The sequence below is a fragment of the Spinacia oleracea genome, chromosome 3 (genome assembly GCF_020520425.1).
Source record: "Spinacia oleracea cultivar Varoflay chromosome 3, BTI_SOV_V1, whole genome shotgun sequence".
NCBI lineage: Eukaryota > Viridiplantae > Streptophyta > Magnoliopsida > Caryophyllales > Amaranthaceae > Spinacia > Spinacia oleracea.
The window spans coordinates 58,114,391-58,136,003 of record NC_079489.1 but is presented as its reverse complement, the minus strand read 5'-3'; the positions used below and the strand labels follow the sequence as shown (position 1 = coordinate 58,136,003).

The 21,613-nt window shown below is 32.6% G+C and overlaps 4 protein-coding genes across 5 annotated transcripts; 1 reads left to right on the top strand and 3 right to left on the bottom strand.

The window, feature by feature from the left end:
- The first annotated feature begins 395 nt into the window (after window positions 1–395).
- Window positions 396–5,740, top strand: LOC110805623 (protein FAR1-RELATED SEQUENCE 5-like). The gene is made up of 7 exons (XM_056839149.1): window positions 396–594; window positions 1,521–1,979; window positions 2,954–3,104; window positions 3,833–4,244; window positions 4,572–4,581; window positions 4,729–5,235; window positions 5,508–5,740. Exons 1-7 carry the CDS (start codon window positions 396–398, stop codon window positions 5,738–5,740), a joined length of 1,971 nt encoding a protein of 656 aa, XP_056695127.1.
- On the bottom strand, window positions 4,645–10,452 carry LOC130470350 (uncharacterized). 2 transcript variants are annotated; one of them, XM_056840349.1, is made up of 7 exons: window positions 9,879–10,452; window positions 8,927–9,311; window positions 8,470–8,814; window positions 8,075–8,197; window positions 7,308–7,445; window positions 7,033–7,212; window positions 4,645–5,154 (listed from the first exon to the last, which is right to left on the bottom strand). In XM_056840349.1, exons 1-3 carry the CDS (start codon window positions 10,440–10,442, stop codon window positions 8,690–8,692), a joined length of 1,074 nt encoding a protein of 357 aa, XP_056696327.1. In that variant the 5' UTR covers window positions 10,443–10,452; the 3' UTR covers window positions 4,645–5,154; window positions 7,033–7,212; window positions 7,308–7,445; window positions 8,075–8,197; window positions 8,470–8,689. The 2 variants fall into 2 exon arrangements, with proteins under 2 accessions (XP_056696327.1, XP_056696328.1); XM_056840350.1 differs by having other exon boundaries at window positions 4,645–5,145.
- A 76-nt stretch (window positions 10,453–10,528) lies between these two features.
- Window positions 10,529–12,843, bottom strand: LOC110805622 (uncharacterized). The gene is made up of 3 exons (XM_022011242.2): window positions 12,670–12,843; window positions 11,529–11,915; window positions 10,529–10,852 (listed from the first exon to the last, which is right to left on the bottom strand). The coding sequence occupies exons 2-3, from the start codon at window positions 11,891–11,893 to the stop codon at window positions 10,675–10,677; spliced, it is 543 nt and encodes a 180-aa protein (XP_021866934.1). The 5' UTR covers window positions 11,894–11,915; window positions 12,670–12,843; the 3' UTR covers window positions 10,529–10,674.
- A 147-nt stretch (window positions 12,844–12,990) lies between these two features.
- Window positions 12,991–17,456, bottom strand: LOC110805625 (putative glucose-6-phosphate 1-epimerase). Its single transcript, XM_022011244.2, has 9 exons — window positions 17,346–17,456; window positions 17,096–17,221; window positions 16,165–16,239; window positions 15,107–15,163; window positions 14,867–15,024; window positions 14,662–14,793; window positions 14,330–14,432; window positions 14,107–14,206; window positions 12,991–13,418 (listed from the first exon to the last, which is right to left on the bottom strand). Exons 2-9 carry the CDS (start codon window positions 17,171–17,173, stop codon window positions 13,201–13,203), a joined length of 921 nt encoding a protein of 306 aa, XP_021866936.2. The 5' UTR covers window positions 17,174–17,221; window positions 17,346–17,456; the 3' UTR covers window positions 12,991–13,200.
- Between the last annotated feature and the right edge of the window lie 4,157 nt (window positions 17,457–21,613).

Genomic DNA, 21,613 nt, shown 5'->3' with positions numbered 1-21,613 from the left:
CCCCTGGACCATAAACCATACACTTTCGCAGTTTTGAACCCCTCGTCTTAGTAGTTCTCAGAAACAAAAGGTCTTGGATGCAACATGTGCACATTAATATTAATGTGCACCAACTTTCACACGTGTGAAAGTTGGCTGAAATAAATAAAAAAAAAAAAAAAAAAAAAAAAAAAAAAAAAAAAATGCACGGAAATAAAAGTCACGCAAAAGAAGAGGAGAGAGAAGAAAAGTCGCAGAAAGAGGAGAGAGAAAAAAAAACGCAGAAAAATTCGCAGAAAGAGGAGAGAGAAAAAAATTGCAGAAAGAAGAAAGAAGGAAGAAGAATGCAGAAATAGGAGAGAGAAAGAACAAAAACGATCGAAAACGAAATCGAAACGCAGAGAAATCGAAATCTAATGGAAAACCTAATTCGAAGTGTGATTCAATCAACTCAAAGAATTCAAGTTCCGGTTGAACCTGATATTCAAGATGCAACAATGGAGGACGTTCTCAACAATTGTATAGAAAACAATGCTTTGGCAGAGGAACGTGAAGAAGAAGAGTTAACTAACGAAATCGAAGCTGAAGAACAACATATTATTTCTGATTCTAAAGGTATGAATAATTATGCGTTGGAAAAATTAATTATATGTTCGAAGTTAAAGTTATAGTTATGAATGTAAAAGTTAGAGATATTTCTGTAAAAGTTATGTAAATGTGTTGGTTTGGTTGTAATATTGGTGTTTGAAAAAGTTACAGAGGTCAAAGTTAAAGTTGAGGTTTTCAAAGTAAAAGTTAAGTATGTGAAATGTAAAGTTTAGAATATTTGCTTAGATTTTTAACATGATATTACTAGAGAATTTACAGTTGTGGTTTTATGCGTAAAAGTTATAGTTTGATGCGTAAAAGTTAGCCTTGTTTTCATATTATTTCTGATTCTGAAGTTATGAATAATGATGCGTTGGAAAAATTAATTATACGTTCAAAGTTAAAGTTATAGTTATGAATGTAAAAGTTAAAGATATTCCTGTAAAAGTTATGTAAATGTGTTGGTTTGGCTGTAATATTGGTGTTTGAAAAAGTTGCAGATGTCAAAGTGAAAGTTGAGGTTTTCAGAGTAAAAGTTAAGTATGTGAAATGTAAAGTTTAGAATATTTGCTTAGATTTTTAACATGATTTTAATAGAGAATTCACAGTTGTGATTTTATGCATAAAAGTTATAGTTTGATGCATAAAAGTTAGCCTTGTTTTAATAGAGATAAGGCTTATTTTAGTAAAAGTTATAGTTTTATGCATAAAAGTTAGACTTATTTTAGTAAAAGTTATCCTTATTTTAGTAAAAGTTATAGTTTTATGCGTAGAAGTTATACTTGTTTTAGTAAAAGTTGCCTTGTTTTAGTAAAAGTTATAGTTCTATGAATAGAAGTTAGACTTATTATAGTAAAAGTTGGCCTTGTTTTAGTAAAAGTTCTAGTATTATGCGTAAAAGTTAGGGTTTTATGATTAAATTTTTTGCTGATTTTTAATAATTGCAATAACAGAACCGGATCAAGATATTGTTGGAACGCTGATGGGTTACACTGCCGAAGCAGTGGAGGAACTTCTAGGTTTCTACGAAAAACATGCTAGTGCGATTGGATTTTCCATAAGGATAGGAAACACGAGATTCAAAGTTGGGACAAGAATCGTGCTTGAAAAGACATTTCTTTGTTCAGCAGCAGGAGTAACAAACAATGGAAAGAACAAAAAGAAAAAAGTGCAAACAGTTGTTCCTGTAGTGCCCAAAAAAGAGAGAAAACCAAGGCAAGTTCCAATCACAAGAACTCGATGTAGGGCATGCTTGAGAGTGAAAATGAATTCTGAAGGCAGATATGCGGTTGTTAATCACGTGATAATTCACAACCATGAATTAACTAGAAGTCAATGGCACTACTTGCATAGATCTGAAAGGAAAATAACGGAAGAGAAGGGGGAGGCAATTGAAACTATGCAAAAATTCGGTAATAGTTACATTTTGATAGTAAAACTTACATTTTTAGTTGTAAAAATGTTATTCTGTGTAAAAGTTATTGTTTTGATAATGCTTGTGTTACTACAATCACCTTCTACGATGAAAAAAGTTGGAAATATAAAAGTCACACTCATGTCAGTTAAAGTTAAGCTTTTTAAAGTAAAAGTTAGGTTAGAGTAGAATGAAGATTGTCTTTAACTTTGACAGCAATTTCCTTAACTTTAACCTACATAACTACAACTTTAACACAGAAAACTACAAGGTGTGAAATAAAACAAATTGCCTGACAGAAATTAACTGAAGAAAGGTAAAACTGTAAAAGTTAGACTTTTATCAGTTAAAGTTAAGTTATTGACAATTAAAGTCAGGTTTGAGATGAGGAATACTGTCTTAATTAACTTTAGAACATTTTCCATTACTTTGACATAAAGAACTAAAACTTTAAAAGAAAAAAAAGTTAAAGTTGGCCTTTTTGTACTAAAAGTCAGGTCTGAAGAAGTAAAAGTTGAGTAAAGTTAAGGAAATTTTGTGAAACACTACCTTTAAGTTTTGTGGTTTTGTGATTTTCTACCTTATAAAAACTTTTTTAAATTTAACTACCTTACAAGTTTGATTTGTTTGACTAATACTGCCATTTGACGTTTTTCGTTAATGTTTTCCGTTGTGTATTTCTTCTATTATTTTAAATATATATGTTTATTTGTCGTTTTGTTCATTTGTTATATTAAATAACCGTTGTAGTGGAGTTCAAAGACGGAAAACATTAATGAAAAACGTCAAATGGTAGTGTTAGTCGAACAAACCAAACTTATAAGGTAGTAAAATATAATTTTCATTTTAAAAGGTGGCAATTCACAAAGCCACCAAACTTAAAGGTAGTGTTTCACCAAATTTCCTAAAGTTAAATAAAACATTTTGCCTAAACTATTATTTTATTTACATTCTTTTATGCACAACTGACAGGTCTGTCATCCACGACTTCTTTTAACTACATGGAAATTGAAGCTGGAGGTGAAGAAAATTTAGGGCACTCGAAGAAAGACCATCTAAATTACTGCACAAGGTTAAAAATGAAGCAAATAGGAGGTGATGCACAAGCAGTAACTGACATAATGTATTTAGAGATTGAAGGTGACCCAAACTTCTATTTTAGATTTAGATATATTGGATGAAAAAGGAAAATTGAGGATTTTGTTTTGGAGGGACTCTATGATGATGGAATACTATGGAATTTTCGGATATATAGTGGTTTTTGACACAACCTATAGAACAAACAGGTGTAACCTAATTTGTGCTCCAATAGTTAGAATAAACAACCACTGGAACAATTTCATGTTTGGTTGTGCATTCATAGGAGATGAAAAGATTGAGTCGTTTGTGTGGCTTCTACAAACTTTCAAAAAGTCAATGGGGGGGGGGGGGGGGGAAGTCCAATATCAATCTTTACAGATCAAGATGTAGCAATGAACAATGCCATCAATGAGGTAAAAATCCAAGATTTATTCTTAAAGTAGTAGTTTTCTGTGCTAAAGTTATAATGTAATTCCTAAAAGTTAGTTAAACATGTAAAGACCTTTTCTTAATTTTTATTACACTGTACTAAGTTTTATATTGATATTGCTAACTATTAACTTGAGGGGAACCTGAAATGTAAAGTTATGCAGTTTTGAGTTATAAAAAGTTAAAGTTTGCCTTTTTGTATTTAAAGCCAGGATTGTTGTAGTAAAAGTTAGGAAAACTTGAATAAAACATTTTACTTGAGATTGGATTGTATATGCAGGTCTTTCCGGATTCAAGACACAAATTATGTGTATGGCATTTTCATCATAATGCTATTACCAGATTTGGGGCATTGAAACGAGATCCAAATTTTAAGAAGACATTCAACTATTGCTTGTATAAGTGTGTCACAGTAGTTGAATTTGAAACCAATTGGAGATCAATGCTGCAAACATATGAGCTGATAGGGGAAGAGTGGTTTACAAATGTATACGATTTGAGAGAAAAATGGTGCCCTGCCCTTAGCAAAGACTTCTTTTCAGCTGGGATTTTGTCTTCACAACGAAGTGAAAGCACTAATCACTCCATCGGGTTTATAGCAAACAGAACAACAAGTTTAACTGATTTCTATAGATTGTTCAAAGGAACAATACAGCGTTGGAGAAGTACAGAAAAGCAAGCTGAATTCACTTGTAGTGAATCAGTTGCATCCTCGGCTTTATCACTATCTGGATTGCTAAAACATGCATCAGAAGTTTACACGTTGTCACTATTTAGAGACTTTGAGGAGGAACAGTAAAATTAATTTGGAAAGAAGGTAAATATCAGAAGTTAAAGTTTCCATTTTTGAAAAAATATAAAGTTAGTCTTTTTGTTGTAAAAGTTAGGCCTTTTTTTATTAAAAGTTAAGTAAACTGAAATATAAAGTTTATTAACTTTTACTTCACCAGGACTAACTTTTATACATATTTTCCTAACTTTCCACCTTACTGAATATCGGAAGCTAAAATTAACATTTTTGGCAAAAAAGTTAAAGTTAGGTTTTTTGTTTTAAAACTTAAGATTCTAAGTTAAAGTTTAGGCATATGAAGGTAAAGTTTAGGATTCTGAAGTTAAAGTTAGGTTTTTTGTTTTAAAATCCATGTAACCTGAAAAATTAAGTTTCATAACTTTAAGTACACCGGTGCTAACTTTTATATTGATTTTCCTAACTTTACAATATACTACTACTAATGCAGGTAATACTCAGTTCTATGTTGTGTCCATTGATGAAGAACCTTGGTCTGCACAGAGAGTAACATACATCCACGAGAGCCAGACAGTATCATGTACGTGTAAAAACTTTGAAGCTTCGGGATGGTTGTGCTACCACTGCATTAGGATATTGCACCTTCATTTGGTTAACCAGATTCCAAAACAGTACATCAAAAAGAGGTGGACAAACTCTGGCAAGTCATCGGTTTGGAACAAATTAGAAAATGAAAATCCGGAAGAGGTGCAGTATACACCTTGGCGCCAAACCATGGCTAGGAAATACTACAACCTCGTCTTGAAAAGCCAGTCAAATGAGGAGACAAGAACCCTTATGGAGGATGGTTATGCCGCTAGTGTGTCTCTGGTTGATGAACTTCTGGCATCATTAAATCTTTCAAATACTGAAGATGCTTCAACCACACAAACAAGCGCAACAGCAGCACCCGAAACAAGCACAACACGAGCACCAGAAACAAACACAACACCAACAGGTAAAACTTAATGTTTTTTTTCTAAAAGTTAAGATATTAACAGTTAAAGTTAGGTTGGAGATGAGGGAAGTCTGTCTTAACTTTAGAACAAATTTCATAACTTTAACATACAGAACTACAACTTTAAACCGAAAAACTACAATGTGTGAAATAAAAACATACTGGAACTCACATTAGCTTAAAAAGGAAAATATGTAAAAGTTAGGGTTTTATGTGTAAAAGTTTGGGTTTTATAAGTAAAAGTTATAGTACATTATGTTAAATGTTTATAGGTACTCATGACACAACAGCAAGTGATACAAGTGTACAACAAGCTGCAACAAGTTCTGAACCTGCAACAAACACATCAACTGAACCTCCTATGGTGTTGGATCCTGCACATTGCACAACAAAAGGAAGGAACAAAAGACCACGAGGACCGCTTGAGAAAAAGAAAAAGGGAAAAACTACAGCGTCTCCAACAACAAACTTTGGAACAATAACTCCAAATTTGAGATTATTTTGATTCATTTAATGTTTCTTATCAAAAATAGAATTTAAATTTTCATTAAAGTTAAAGTTAAGGTTTCTGAAGTTAAAGTTTAGGATTCTGAAGTTAAAGTTGACTAGACTTGAGAACTAGTAAAAGTTAGTTTTTTACATTGAAAGTTTGAATATATGCATTAAAATTTAATGAAGTATGATTTTTACCTCAAGTGTATATATTTTTTAATCTGTCTTTTGTTTAAAAATGTAAAAGTTGAGATTTATATACTAAAAGTCAGGCTTGATGCAGTAAAAGTTGAGTTATATTTGCGTAACTTTTAGCATAAAATTGACAACTTTTAATATGTTTCCTAACTTTTACTAAAAGTCACCAAAAACCCATGTTACTTGGACTGACTCAGGTACGTGTCCAAGTGTCCAACCTAGCTAAAGTGTGAAATTTTTTCCGGATTTAAGTCGAAAATGAAGTTTCAGAGTCTCTGAACCCATGTCGGAGTGTCAAAGATCTGAAACGGATACTTGATGTAAAATGAAGAGTTGGAGTAATATACCAAAAACCAATATTATACTTAAAGTTGAATGTTTTTTACTTAAAGTTAATCTTTTTGTAATAAAAGTTAGGTAGACTGATATAAAATTTTCTCAACTATAACAACAAATGAGCTAACTTTAATTGTGATTTTCCTAACTTTTCACATATAGGAAACATCAAAAGAAAGGTAGCTGTTTTGAGTACAATAAGTTAAAGTTATCGATTTAATACTAAAAGTCAGGCTTTATGCAGTAAAAGTTGAATTACATTTGCTTAACTTTTAGCATGAAATTGACAACTTTTAATATGTTTCCCAACGTTTACTAAAAATCGCCAAAAACCCATGTTACTTGGACTGACTCGGGTAATAGTGTCGGACAAAGGTACGTGTCCAAGTGTCAGAACTAGCTAAATTGTGAAAATTTTCCAAGATTTAAGTCGAAAATGAAGTTTCAGAGTGTATGAACCCATGTCGGAGTGTCGAGGGTCCGACACGGATACTTGATGTACAATGAAGAGTTGATGTAATATACCAAAAATCAATATTATACTTAAAGTTGAGTGTTTTGTACTTAAAGTTAACCTTTTTGTAATAAAAGTTAGGTAAACCAATATTAAATTTTCTTAATTATAACAACAACAGGGCTAACTTTAATTATGATATTCCTAACTTTAAGCATAGAATCAACAACTTTAAATACATATTTTCTAAGAGTTAAGTTAATGGCAGTAAAAGTTAGGAATTTTGACATAAAAGTTATGATTCAAAAAAATCTAACCTCTTTCAAATCAGGATAACTACATTTGATCCCTTCAATTATCATCGTATAAACTCCACAATCAAGGTCAGAACCTTTGGGAGTCTTCCAATCAAACTCAACCTCCTCGATGGCGAACGTTCCAATATCACCTTCATGATTATGGCCTTTCTCATCAAGGAAACTACCCAGGAGATCACACTGAAAACAAAATTAAACACATTTATTGGTTTATAACAGAAAAAAGTAAGTTGAACCGGTAATTCAACATTCTTAAATTGACTAGAAGTAATTACCAGAGTTGTTGAAAAAAATTCCAAGTCAATGATTTGAGCTTCATTATACACAAGATTGTCCACGTGTTGCATTGTTTTGGTTTTCAAATTCAACACAGATAGGAAAAAGTGGCTTTCTCGAAAAACAGGAACAAAAACCTACAAAAACAAAACATATTGTGAAGTTAATAGATACACAAAAACAACACTTAGACTACGGAAAGTAAACTTTAACTTCAGAATCCTAAACTTTAACTTTGGATACCTTAACTTTAACTTCAGATGCCTAAACTTTAACTTCGGATGCCTAAACTTTAACTTTAAAATCCTAAACTTTAACTTCAGAAACCTTAACTATAACTTCAGAATCCAAAACTTTAACTTTAGATGCCTAAACTTTAACTACAGAATCCTAAACTTTAACTTCAGAAACCTTAACTTTAACTTTAGAATTCTCAACTTTGACTCTAGAATCCTCAACTTTAACTCTAGAATCCTTAACTTTAACTTCAGAATCTTAAAGTTTAACTTCAGAATCCTAAAGTTTAACTTCAAAAACCTTGACTTTAACTTCAGAATCCTAAACTTTAACTCCATATGCCTAAACTTTAACTTCAGAAACCTTAACTTTAACTTTAGAATCCTAAACTTTAACTTCAGAAACCTTAACTTTAACTTCAGAATCCTAAACTTTAACTACAGATGCCTAAACTTTAACTTCAGAAACCTTAACTTTAATTTTAGAATCCTTAATTAAATTTTGATGTGATGCACAAGTAATAACTGACCAGTTCAACACAGGTGATGTCAAAGCCAGAGTTGTGAATATCAGTCCACACTTTCCAACAAACTAGAAGCTGATCCATAGCAGCCTCGTTAGTTGAATCTTGCCAAAGAAGTTCCAGAATTTCCTACAAGAGAAAACAAACAAATTAGTACAACATAAACATTTCCTAAAAATACCTTAGCTTTTACTAAACTACTACACAATTTAAGAAACTCACACTTTTGTATCATATGTACTGGATAAAACCAGACCAAAGTTTCCCTAAAAAAAATCAAAGTTAAGCTTTATTAAGTTAAAGTTATGCCTTTTGTACTTAAAGTTAGGACTATGTATTAAACGTTAGCCTTCACTTGGTTAAAATTAAGTTACATTATATAAAACAATTAAAAGACTTACTCTGCATCCACTACGACAGGATCATCCAGAAGGCAATAATCAGCAACTTCTTTATACAACTCAGGCATACGTTTCATGTTCCTCTTGTAAAAACGCATGAAATGTCCGACAAGGAATGGTTCAACGTTAACCTTACCACATGGAATTCCGACTTTAGGCTTGCCATTACAGAAAGAAGAGTGAATAATGGAATGATAACCAACGGTTGGATTGTAAAATTTTAATTCTTTTGAAGCAGTTTCATGACTTGAAAGAGGGGCAACACTTGGAAGAGGTTCAACACTTGGAAGAGGTGCAACCGGATGCTCAGATAAGTTTGGTTGTACATAACCTCCAGAGTTGCGCCTGTTGTAGAATAAATGATTTCTTGTCATTTAATGTAAAAAGTTTAAAGTTTTTTTTTGATATTTCTAACTTTTCAATATAGTAAACTGAAATATTAAAGTTAAAGTTGCACCTGCATTGGTCTGCTGAGTTGGATCAGTGATAGCATCAACAATACGAGGTTCATCACACTGTACAGCAGTCTCGTTACCGATTTCGTTGACATTAATTTGATGAAGAACTTCTTGAATCTTTTCATTTGGACTAACATCTCGAGGTATAGCAGAAGGTTTTGCATCACAAGTTATATTCTCCAAACCTCCTGGCATAGACTGAACTGAAAGTACCATCTCAGCCAATTCTTGCATCATGGCATAATACCTTGGATCCAAATCATCATCCGATAGCAATGGAGATGAGCGGCGTTTCACTGCTAATTTAGCTTCAAGTTGTTTCAAATGGAAATTTGAAACAATTTCCAAGTTCCTCTTCATTCTCAAATACTCCGCATGGATTGCCTTCAAGATTCAGGAAAAGTTAAACTTTTTGAATTAAAAGTTAGACTACCGAAACCTTAACTTTAACTTCAGAAACCTTAACTTTAACTTCAGAAACCTTAACTTTAACTTTAAATTTAGAATCCTTAACTTTAACTTTAAAATCCTTAACTTTAACTTTAGGATCCTTACCTTTAACTTCAAAATCCTAAACTTTAACTTCAAAATTCCAACTTTAAGTTCAGAGTCCTTAACTTTAACTTCAAAATCCTTAACTTTAAGTTCAGAATCCTTAACTTTAAATTTAGAATCCTTAACTTTAACTTTAGAATCCTAAACTTTAAATTAAGAATCCTTAACTTTAACTTTAGGATCCTTAACTTTAACTTCAAAATCATTAACTTTAACTTCAAAATCATCAACTTTAACTTCAGAGTCCTTAACTTTAAATTCAAAATCCTTAACTTTAACTTTAGAATCTTTAACTTTAACTTTAGAATCCTTAACTTTAACAACAAATTTTCAAAACTACAATAAAAAATTTAATAAAACATAAAATAACTATAAAAATGTTGAGAAGAAACTTACATCAGTTGCAATTGATTGAATTACTGAATTTGACAATTGACCATCAGGAATGATGAACCGTATATGGTTCTCATCATCATTGGCAGCATCATTATCGCATGTATCCCTACCACAAATCTTGGCAAAACCATCTTCAAAACCCAACTTTTGACAAACAGGGTAGGTCACCGTATTTAATATACCACTACCAAAGCAAGTTGAATCCTTTTCCAAAACAAGCCTTTCGTGAATTTTGGTACCAAACCAATGCTTCATCAACGGAAGACTACAACTCTCTGCAATGCCCCTAAATTGAAGGCGATGGAAATAGACAAATTGTAAAACCCATACGCAACCACCAACATTACCCAGGCAGCCTGAAGTTTTATACTTCCTAATAGCTCGACAAAGTCTCTCATGGACATATTCACTCCAATCAAGATTCTTTATTTCATCTACATCCTCAAGAACTTTAACTAAATCCAAATCAACAGTCCTATTAGCTATAGGAGCTAAGAAAACAAAGAATGCAAACATCACAAATATTCGCTTGAACATTTCTCCACCATCCACTAATTCACCCATCTTAATCTCCAACTGATGTAGTGGAATGGTTGCATTTTTTTTTAACTTGAAAGTAATCTCTCCACTGATTTTTCAAACCTACATCTTTAGTCCTAGTGTTGTTATCTACAATAGTGTTGTCAGAATGTAATGGGAGAAGAAACACATCATGCACATCAGATGGAGTAAATATGAATTCCTTTCCAGCTTCTATTTTAAATAACCAACTAACGGGATCAAAATGATCAATCAACTAGGGAAATAATGTTGTATCTAACTTAGAAGTTTGCATAGGTAAAGATAACAACCAACTTAATCCAATTTCCGAAACAGCCTTAATTTGATTTGTAGTGAATTTTTGCATGACAGCTGACAAAGCATTTGGTCTACACTGGTTAGTCATGTTTGAAGTACTGCAACCCCCATCCAAGCTGAAAAAAGAAAACAGGTAAAAGTTAGACTTTTAGCAGTTAAAGTTTGGTTATTAACAGTAAAAGTTAGGTTCCAGATGATGGAAGAATTTCTTAATATTTACAACAAATACCATAACTTTAACCTACATAACTACAACTTTAATATTAAAAAGGAAAAAGTTGACTTTTAGCAGTTAAAGTTAGGTGAAAAAAAGTCAAAATCCTTAACTTTAACTTCAAAATCCTTAACTTTAACTTCAAAATCCTCAACTTTAAGTTCAGAGTCCTTAACTTTAACTTCAAAATCCTTAACTTTAAGTTCAGAATCCTTAACTTTAAATTTAGAAGTCTTAACTTTAACTTTAGAATCCTAAACTTTAAATTTAGAATCCTTAACTTTAACTTTAGGATCCTTAACTTTAACTTCAAAATTCTTAACTTTAACTTCAAAATCCTCAACTTCAACTTCAGAGTCCTTAACTTTAATTTCAAAATCCTAAACTTTAACTTCAGAGTCCTTAACTTTAATGTTAGACTTTTAGCAGTTAAAGTTAAGTTATTAACTATTAAAGTCAGGTTTAAGATTATGAATTCTATCTTAACTTTATATCATTTCCATAACTTTAAGGCACACAAATACAACTTTAACACAGAAAAGGTCAATTTGGGAAATAAAACAAATTGTAAAACTCACATCTGGACATCATTATCAGATTCAACAGGAACATCAGCATCCACCTCATCCTTAATCCTTGTCTTCTTCCCTTTTGCTTTTATTTCAAGCATCTCAGTCTTGACCTTTACTTTCTTCTCCATGACTCCCGGCTTCTTCTTCCCTTTGCCTACCGGTTTAACATTAGCCTCATCAGCCTCAACATCCAAATCAGCATTAACATCCTCGTCCTCGTCCTCATCAACATTAACATCCTCATCCTCATCATCTTCATAAGCATCATCGTCATCATCATCATCATATTCATAAATATCTGAATCTGGATATTGTATTTCCTCATCTTCTTGTAAAATCTCCCTCTTATTAGCAGTTTTAGTTCTCGGCATGATTCAATGATGTCAAAAATCACTGCAAAAGTTAAACTCACATTAGATGAAAAATTTGGAAATATAAAAGTAATAGTTTTAGCTGTTAAAGTTAAGATATTAATAGAAAAAGTTAAGTCTTAAATGATTGAAAACTGTCTTAACTTTTATGGCAATTTCCATAACTTTATTATATAAAACTAAAACTTTAACACAACAAAGTACAACGGTGAAATAAAACAGACTGAAAGACTCAATTTAGTTGAAGAAAGGTAAAAACGTGAAAGTTAGACTTCTACCAATTAAAGTTAAGTTATTCACAGTTAAAGTTAAGTTAAATGAAATGAAGTTAAGTTAGACTCTCTAACTGAGTCTTGGCTTCTACTAAACCAACAGCAAGTATTTCTCAAGTGGATATGAAGATTCAAAACCTAAATGACATAGATTCAAGGATTCAACATGCTTGCAACTTTGAATACAATGTTCTTCACTATTAGGTGAATAACCTTAACTTATTAACAAATTTATAAACTTTATAAAACAGAAACTAAAGCACAAAATTGAAAAAATATGCTAAGAATATACGTGCAAAAAATCAAAGCAATAATCGATGAACCTAAAATCGCAATAATCGATACAAACCTAAATTAAAACACACAAAAACAAAATCGAAACAACACAAACAAAGAAAACACAATCTCAACATAATTAGAAGAATAATTCAAGTAGAACAACTAAAATAAAATAACCTAATTATCAAAATACGAAAAAACAAAGAGAATAGGAAAAAAACTAACATTGATGAACAGTCAAGGTAAATGTAGCCAAATCGCGAAGAAATTGCAGAAGAAATTGCAGAAGAAATCGCGGAATTTGCAGTTGAAATGCCTGAAGAGAGAGAGAGGAGAGAGAAAAGAGAGAAGCAGCGAAAACAGTAAGAAGAGAGAGAAAGAACGAATGCAAGAGCCCCAATTCGATAAGACAAAAAAAAACCAACTCACACGTGCCATATTATGTGGGTTGCCTAATATGGGCTTGGTGTACAATAATTTGATCCTATTATACTTCCAGACCTAGGTTCACAAATGATTGTAAACAAGAATTTGTGTCTCCGAATGTAATAGATCCTAGAAGACTAACATCAATCAAAAGTTTAAAGTAGCATTTTACAGATTGATAGTAACATTACACAGTCCACACTCCACAGAAATAAGTCTCCGGCCCGAATGATCTGCCAAAATTAAAATACCAGTAACAAAACAATATCTGCATAGTCTTCTATCAAGAAAACAAGATAAAATTAATAACTAATTATCCCATGGATGAAGTCAAGTGAAGCCATATAGCACTTTACGAGGGTCCAGCTGCCCACTGCAATAACTCGAAGATACAGTTGAGATTTCTTGATAGCCCTTCCACTCTTCTGAAGGTTTTAAGACTATCTGTGATTCAACCGCAGCTGAATCAACACAGAGCATGGATTTATAATCTTCATCTCCCAAATCCGGCATAGCCTTTGCTTTTTTGTCCCAAGGATTCCAAACAGCTGCATAACACAAAATTATAGATTTTGTAAAGCCTTTTAAACAAAATACATAATAGATTCTGCGAAAATGGTAAGACGTGTCACAATGATGACATGACATGTTTATGTGTCATGATTTAAATTGGAAACTAAAATATTTAACTTATATATCCTATCATACATGTTTAGAAAAAAGGTAGGAAAATCTTAATATTCTAATTTGTTTTCTTCTTTATATCGACTAACTAATTTACATATTTTCATAGTAAAAATATTATGAAACTCATAACCTACGTGGCTCCTATATGTACCAATTAAACTCCGACACATAAGATTGCGACAGCTAAATGTTGTCGCAACTTGCGACCTTTTATCATCACCCTTCTAGATTCTGAATCTTAAGATATGCAAAGAACAAAGGCAAAAACTAAGTTCAACAAAAATTAGCAAAGTACAATTGGAAAACCAAGTTACATTTGGGCATGCATTAAAAAGGAAAAAAGGTTTCGATAGAAAACAATAGTTTAGCGAAAAAAGAAGCCAAGGAGAGAAACTGAGAAACACCCCATATAAGCGGGCATATTCACTGCTTCAACATGGTCAGAATAATTACCATAATAAACTGGTCAAAGCTATAGTCAGTTGTAATTCAAGTATAAGGAAAAACATACAAGAGTTCTAGATAACTGAATTTGAAACATATAATTACCTGCATCAGGCATGCCGTCTTTACGCAGAACAAAGGTGCGCTTCTTCTCATGATCTATAATAGCAATCTTAGACGGTGTTCTCAGATATACATGGTCAATCTACAATAGAGAAGCCATTATGAATAGAAAACGGAAACAAACTTCTGCTGTCATAGTAATATTCTCAAATGCCTATTACAAAGATAACCTCAAAACGCTAGAGAAAAGTGATTGATAAAGTACCTCACCATCGAAAGTAATTGCATCTGCCTGCTCTGTGTACCTCTCCCTATTCATTAAATTATCAAGGTAATCTAGAGTCTCCAAACCTTCAATACGCACTTCACTGCAAATTAAGTGAATTATGTAATCCTCCCAAAAATTATACTGCGTCAAATCATATTGCTTTATGTAAAACTTCAAAACCACCTAACCATCAATTGAGGTTGACAGAAGTGACAGTAAAGCATCAGTCTATCAGACCACATAGTTGCAAAAGGTCAAGAAACAGGCTTTTACAACTTATTCAAGATAAAATAGTTTTGACTTTTGACGAAAGGGTATATGTAGAAAACCTGATATCTGATATGGACAGGTAATTACGCAGGGCGAACATGAAAGAGAAGCTTTTGTTGTCTGTATTTCTCACACGAGGAATCAAAGTGAGCTTCCCAGAGCTAATAGAAACCCGAAGCCTCAATTCAAAGCTGAATGAACACAATAAATAATTAGTACACACGCTGTCTTATCTTAAGTGGTAGAACTACAACAGAAGCAGACCTCTGAGACCATATCTTCAAATCATCTTCTGTAGACTTCAATATCAAATCTACAGTCGAATTATTAGTTGCAGGAACCAAAGGTGCAGGAGAGCTATCTAATGACCACATCCTGTTCCTTGCCAATCCATGTCGCTCAAGTGAGCCAAAATTTCCAAACTAAAACAAGAAAATCTGTTAAGAACGCAGATTTTCAAAATAGGATAGCATTGATATTTTGGTCACTTAGTCTAAGGCAAACCTGAGGAAAGCAGATGGGAATTCCTCCTCGAACAGCTTTCGGTGGCTTCCAAATGGCCTGTCAAGCATCATGCCTTGCAGTTATCAATCAAAAAGTGATCAGAGATATAACTGTCTGCTAATTTAGGCTAGGCTATAGGCCATGCTTATAGAAAAAAGTTGGATGTCTAACTTTTTAACGTATAGGGTGGTGAAATTTTTGAAAAGTAAACAGGAATCTATTCCAAAATTTAAAAGCACAAGCACATCCCAAATACCAAAAGTTTGTTTTATTAAGATGCTCTAGAAAAAGAATTATCACTGAGGATTTCAAGAATTATGATGAGTTCTCCACCTTCCAATTCTACATAGTCCAACTAGATTTGAGCTATTCGCAGTATCTCTTACTTGTAACGTAATAGGAGTCATTTATGTTATCTTCTCTATCGCAAATGGCATTCAGCTAAATCACCAAAGAGCTCGCATAAGGGATTCTCAAACTGTGAATTCAGTAAAATCATTAACAATCTTGTTGTTGACTAAACTACCCTTTTGGTAATAATAGGGAACTTGGGGATGTTGTTTGTCGTATTAAGGTGACAGTTGACAGAGAGAATGGCATCCTTAAATCAATACCTGGTGATAAAGAAAATGCTAACAGGACATAAATAAATAAAATAGTAAGCCTGAAAAGATGAAAGTGATGCTGATCCTCAGTCATCCATCTAAAGGCCAACAGAAAGGCAAAAAGATGAATGGTCATCTTTGCATGCTTTAAGCCTAGAATAGATCCCATCCCAGTCTTTGTTCACTTGTGCTATTCCCTTAAATGTGGCCAGAATTAAAATTCTAAAAGCAAAACTTTTTCTATGTTAGTGTTTGTAACTCGTTAGTCTCATGTCATCATATCCGGCTACCACTAAAATTTTAAAAGAACCCAATGCAATAATTAACATCAAGATCTAAGCATTAAACTGATAATCTGTTATTTTCAGAAATCTGGAATAATATCTTAAGGTTTCAATATCTAAACGTATATGAATACATTAAGTGCTAAAGTGGTCAAAATTAATTCCTTACCTTGGTGCTCATGAAAAGCATTTCTTCTCTTCGTTCATTTTTCCAGGAAACAACCTGCCCACCATAAAGTAGGACCTGATACACATGTAATTTACTTCCTCAGTTCCATGACATCCACGGCCATTTGAAAATAATCCTCATTTATTTATACTACCAGCAAACAAGGAGAGAAGCCTTTCCCCATATAATACGACAATGTCCTTTTTTGACTTTTACTAAGAAAACAAATTTCCAATCAACAATAGTTTGATTTACCAAGCAGCTCATAAAAACCCATGAGCATTTCAAAACTAATATGGTATCTTGGAAGACCATTGAGCACTAAGTAAGTCTTCAATTGAACTAATTATGTAGCGAATTGTGTTGATATTTTCCTAATGATTCAAATATATTCATTCCCTACTCAAAAAGAATCCCCAAGACTGATTATTCACCAAAACTACGAAATACTTCTTCTTTGATAGCAACTCCAAGGCAGATCAAATTCACCCAAATTAGTAACTAGTAATGTCACAGATTAAGAAACGAGATTCCTTAATCCTTCATCCAATTTAACTAACTCACAGATTACATACAACCTTCATTACCAAACATTATGATCATAAAACCTCTAAACACCCTAAATATTGACTGTCACATATATTTCCTTTACTGATCACTCAAATATTCTAACTCCTGCTTTGTTCCCCATTTCTCCTCTAATTACCCCAAAAAATAAAATCAAAATTACAGCAATTGCAACAACCCAAAAAACCCAAACAAAACCCCATGAAATTAAAATAACAAAAGAGAAAAAAAGCCCATGAATTTAAAAGGAACAAAAAAAGAAAAGCCCATAAATTTAATAGATTAAAAAAACACCCATGAAATTAAATGTGTTTATAAATATGATAAAAAGGTAGAAAGAGATCAAGAAATTGATGAAACAAACCTCAGTAGATGATCCCATGGGCTCAGTCAATATAATTTTTGGTAACCCATCAGTATCATGAATCATATTCACTGACATCTCCCTCAATCTCTTCTTCAAATTTAATTTTCCTTTTCTCCACTCCAGCTGCAATTCAACATTCAAAAATAATTAGAAACTTAAAAAAAAAAACACAATTTTAATCCAATATAAAGGAGAAACCCCAGAAGATTTCATTAATATTCCAAAAGAATTAACACAATATACATACAGAGAAAAAGAGAATCAGACACACACCCGAGAAAGGTAATAGAGCAAAAGATGTTCTTTTGAGTTGTATAAATAAGGAAATACAAACCCCGGTAGGTAAATGAAAGTAAACGGTTGGTTTAACAAAAATAATAATTCCCTCGTTTTCTTTTACTTCACCGTTTCGATTAAGAAAAAATTGTGTAAAAGGTCTTGCGCGTACAAGGTGTATAATAAATTTATTGTACACCAAGATAACTTTTATGCAGTTTTTTTTGTAACTTTAACCTATTTTCATGTAATTTTTATATTATAAAATTAAAAAGTTGATAGATAAACATTTTAAAGGGTTAAATGATGAATTTATTCATTATTAATAATTTTGAAGAAATAACTTTTATTCAAATGAAAAAATTTATCATTAAAAAATAGATAACTTTTACATAAATAAATGTAACTTTTAAGCATTTTGAGTCAATTTTTACTCTGGTGTACAATACTTATTGTACACCCATTATAAATAAGAATTTGTGAAAACTGTAAATACTTGTATTAAAGTTCCCCCATGTCCTAAGACTTATCTGTTCCTAAATGATCATTACGCTTACTATTTACACGGTAATTAATTAATTTTGGTGAACATCTGATGGTAGGATAACAAATGAAAAATGAGAGGTTATAAATTTTTAAGGAAAATTTGTAAAAAATAATCCAACCTTTGGCCGCTCTTCCATCAACAGTACGACATATCGATTAATTCTAAATGATCCAAAGTTTATGGGGTATCTTCCCAAAACCGTTCATGACCTGTTGATAACCGGATGAACAAGTCAAAACGACACGTGTCTTTATCTAATTGGTTTTTATTCTTTTAATTTTTAATTTTTAATTTTTAAGATTTTGATTTTAATTTTAATTTTAACTTAAACTTAAAATAAATAAATAAATCATTCTAATTCTCTCTCCTTGTCTGAGTTTTTCTCAATCCTCCATTCCTCCTTCTTCACTCTCCTTCGATTCCCCTTCATTTCCTCTTTCATCTCCTCTCCTCTCCCATAGTTCTATGAAAACCCCTTCCTCTTATCAGTTTATATTCTATGCGACAATGGTGAGTTTAAAAATCACCACTAACCTTATCTCTCCTCCCATATCCACCGTTACAAACACCATCTTCGACTCATACAACCACCAACTTCGACTCACCCACTCCCTAGAAATGCCGCAATTTTCTTACCCGTTTTCGATATGTTCCCTCCCTCACTCATATTCAAAAATCTCCATAATGTGGGTCTCCTTTAATAATCTCAAAAAAAAATGTAATTTCTGTTGAAAATTGGAGATGGGGATTTGGGGCCTTGGGGGAAAAATTGGTTGATTTCTGGTGGTTGTCGGTGGCGGCGCAACATGAGTGAGAAACTTGGGGCTAGGTGGGGCGAAAAATCGAGGAGGGAGTTGGCTGGAGGTGGTTTTGGCAGGGGAGGTTGTTGCGCGCGTCGAGCGGTGGGTGGGAGAAATTGGGGGAAATTGGTTTGGTGGTTACAGGTGGCGGCGCAGCTGGAGTGAGAAATTTGGTCATATCGAAGAGGGTGTTGGCTGGAGAGTGGTTTTAAGTTGTGGTAGGGGAGGTGATTGAGGTGGGTTCAATATGGTAGGACAGCGAATGGGAAGCAGGAAGGAAGGGGGGAGTAGCTGGCTGGTTGCTTGTAATGGGTTTGGTGTTCGACATTTGTGGTAGCAGGGCAATTGTTGATGGTTGTAGGTGGAGGTACAGTGGTGGTTATGGTGGATTCTAGTGAGGAAGAGAGAGATTGAGAAGGGGAAGCAAGAAGGGAAGGAGATTTTTTTAAAATATGAAAATAGATATCCAATAAATAAGCAACACGTGGCATTCTTAATCTTAAAAAAAAAAACTTGACCTGCTACTAAGGTTGTAGGTAAAATGAACTGTTTTGGGAAGAAACCCTCTAAACTTTGGATTATTTAGAATCAATCAATATGTCGTACTGTTAATAGAAGGGCGGCCAAAGGTTGGATTATTTTTTACAAATTTTCCATTTTTTAATAATGTGAGTGGATGAAAATTAATCTGTATTATATAAGTGAAGAGGTGAGGTTATTTTATTAAATCCACTTTTGATGTCCCCCTTGGATTGCTAAAATACCCTCCACACTTATATAATAGATAGTGTAAATTTTTAGTTGTACTCATGTACAGCTAGAGCTGGTTGTACCCCATCCAGAACAACGTTGTTTTGTGTTGTTTAAAATGAATATTAATATACTGGTATAAAAATAAACATTTACAATTTTGGAAATGAATTTATTTATTTATTTGGAAATGAACATTTACTATTTTGGATATGAACATTTATTTATTTATTTACAATGAATATTTAATATTTTGAAAATTAACATTTGTTTATTTATTTTGAAATGAACATTTATTATTTTGTAAATGAACATTTAATTATTCATTTGGAAATGAACATGTATATACTCTTTCAAAGATGAACGTTTATCTAATTATTTGAAAATCTTCATTTATTCAACCAATTTAGAAATGAACATTACTAATTGTGAAATGAGTATTTACTAGTTTAAATATAAACATACTTATTGTATTACTAGGTTATTACATTAATCAATATATTTTCATGTAAGGTGCAATGAAAACATGTCAGGTAACATATTTTCCAAAAAATGAACATTTTGGCCATTGCCTATGTAAAAGTGTACTTGAATTACAAGACACTGGTACAAATCATCCTCTTATTTTTCTATGTATTGAATCTTGAATCTTGTTTTTGATATATTATTGAGTTTTGATACTTTTGAATGTGTCTATGAAGTGTGATTTGAACATAATATTTGACCATCACGGTTTCATTTTCCTCATTGTTGTATGCTAAAAATGAAAATAGTAAGTAATTTGATATGATGATCACAACTAATTTAAAAATGATCATCTACTGATTTGAAAATGATTAGCATGCAAAAATGAATATTCAAGAATAAACAATGTGAATTAAAAAAATATTTAAAAAATTTGCTTATACTTGATCGAACTTTCAACATTTTATAAATGTTATGCTCAAAATGAATTTTAACATGTTGAATTTTTATCATATAAATCAAGCACAACTAACATAATAATCAGTTTATAAATGAACTTAACACTTCTTCAAAATGAATATACAAAATTTGAAAATGAAGAGAGAACTTATACAAAGTGAACTTAAATAGTTATCCATACTACACATTCACATTATGAACATCATACCTCTTACTTTTCATAATTTGAACATAAAAATTTATAATAATGAACTTTTATTATCATAAAATGAAAATTTTATTATGAGAAAATGAACATTTTATTATCAAAAAATGAACATTTTTTATCCGAAAATGAACATTTTAAATTCCACAACTTAATCAAGTTAACCATCGTAAGTTTAATCTTTATTCTAACACTTAGAGGCTCTTCTCCCTTAGCCTCCACCCGTTTTCCATTTACCATTCGCCGGTAAACAATACGACCATAACACTCACAATTCTACATGTAACCTCTTAGTTCCTTCTGTTAGGTTATGATACATATGACAATACATAAATCATGCGGAAAAACCATAAAGCCAGGAAAACATATTATTTTCACATAATCATTTAGCATAGTATAGATGCATACACTTTGTAGCGTGCCTTCCCTAGCTGCGCCCGAACCGAACAAGAACAAGTCTTTAGGACTCCAAGTGTCGTCCCTCCGTAGATAGTCCACAGTACGTCCGGATCCGCCTCAAGATTGACCAACTAGAATCGCCCTTAAGGTGCTAGGAATTTTCGGCTATTGTTGTGCAAGTGTATGGCTGAATTTTCTTTCAAAAACTTACCCTTTGAATACTTCAATCGTTTGTAAATAATGACCCTAGGCACTTATTTATAGAGGTATGGAAAATGAACTGGAATCCTATTAGGATACTAATTAATTTAATTAGAATCCTGCTAGGACTCTATTAAATAAACTTTATCTAATAGGTTTAGGATTTAATCTTTTATCGAATCCCGATAGCTTTAGGATTCGCACACGAGCATCGCACGAGCACCGTACACCCGCGCAGGCCTTGCGGCCCACGCTGAGCGCACAGCGCTCGGCCCATGCTGCTGTCCGCGCGCGCCCATGGCTTCGGCTGGGCCTGGCTTGCTGGGCCTGGTCGAGGCTTTGGCGTGTGTTGGTGATGCGTGTGGCTTGCTGGGCGATGGCCTGGCTTCGTGCTGGGCCTTCGTCTAGCGAAC

Coding starts and splice junctions, on each gene's coding strand:
- LOC110805623 (XM_056839149.1), top strand. CDS start 396: ATGGAAAACCTAATTCGAAGTGTGATTCAATCAACTCAAAGAATTCAA. Junction 595..1,520: donor TATTATTTCTGATTCTAAAG/GTATGAATAATT, acceptor TTGCAATAACAG/AACCGGATCAAGATATTGTT. Junction 1,980..2,953: donor TGAAACTATGCAAAAATTCG/GTAATAGTTACA, acceptor CACAACTGACAG/GTCTGTCATCCACGACTTCT.
- LOC130470350 (XM_056840349.1), bottom strand. CDS start 10,442: ATGGGTGAATTAGTGGATGGTGGAGAAATGTTCAAGCGAATATTTGTG. Junction 9,312..9,878: donor TTCAATCAATTGCAACTGAT/GTAAGTTTCTTC, acceptor TGAATCTTGAAG/GCAATCCATGCGGAGTATTT. Junction 8,815..8,926: donor AACTCAGCAGACCAATGCAG/GTGCAACTTTAA, acceptor ATTCTACAACAG/GCGCAACTCTGGAGGTTATG.
- LOC110805622 (XM_022011242.2), bottom strand. CDS start 11,893: ATGCCGAGAACTAAAACTGCTAATAAGAGGGAGATTTTACAAGAAGAT. Junction 10,853..11,528: donor TCTGATAATGATGTCCAGAT/GTGAGTTTTACA, acceptor TTCTTTTTTCAG/CTTGGATGGGGGTTGCAGTA.
- LOC110805625 (XM_022011244.2), bottom strand. CDS start 17,173: ATGTCAGTGAATATGATTCATGATACTGATGGGTTACCAAAAATTATA. Junction 15,164..16,164: donor TGCTTTTCATGAGCACCAAG/GTAAGGAATTAA, acceptor GATGCTTGACAG/GCCATTTGGAAGCCACCGAA. Junction 15,025..15,106: donor TTCCCATCTGCTTTCCTCAG/GTTTGCCTTAGA, acceptor TTCTTGTTTTAG/TTTGGAAATTTTGGCTCACT.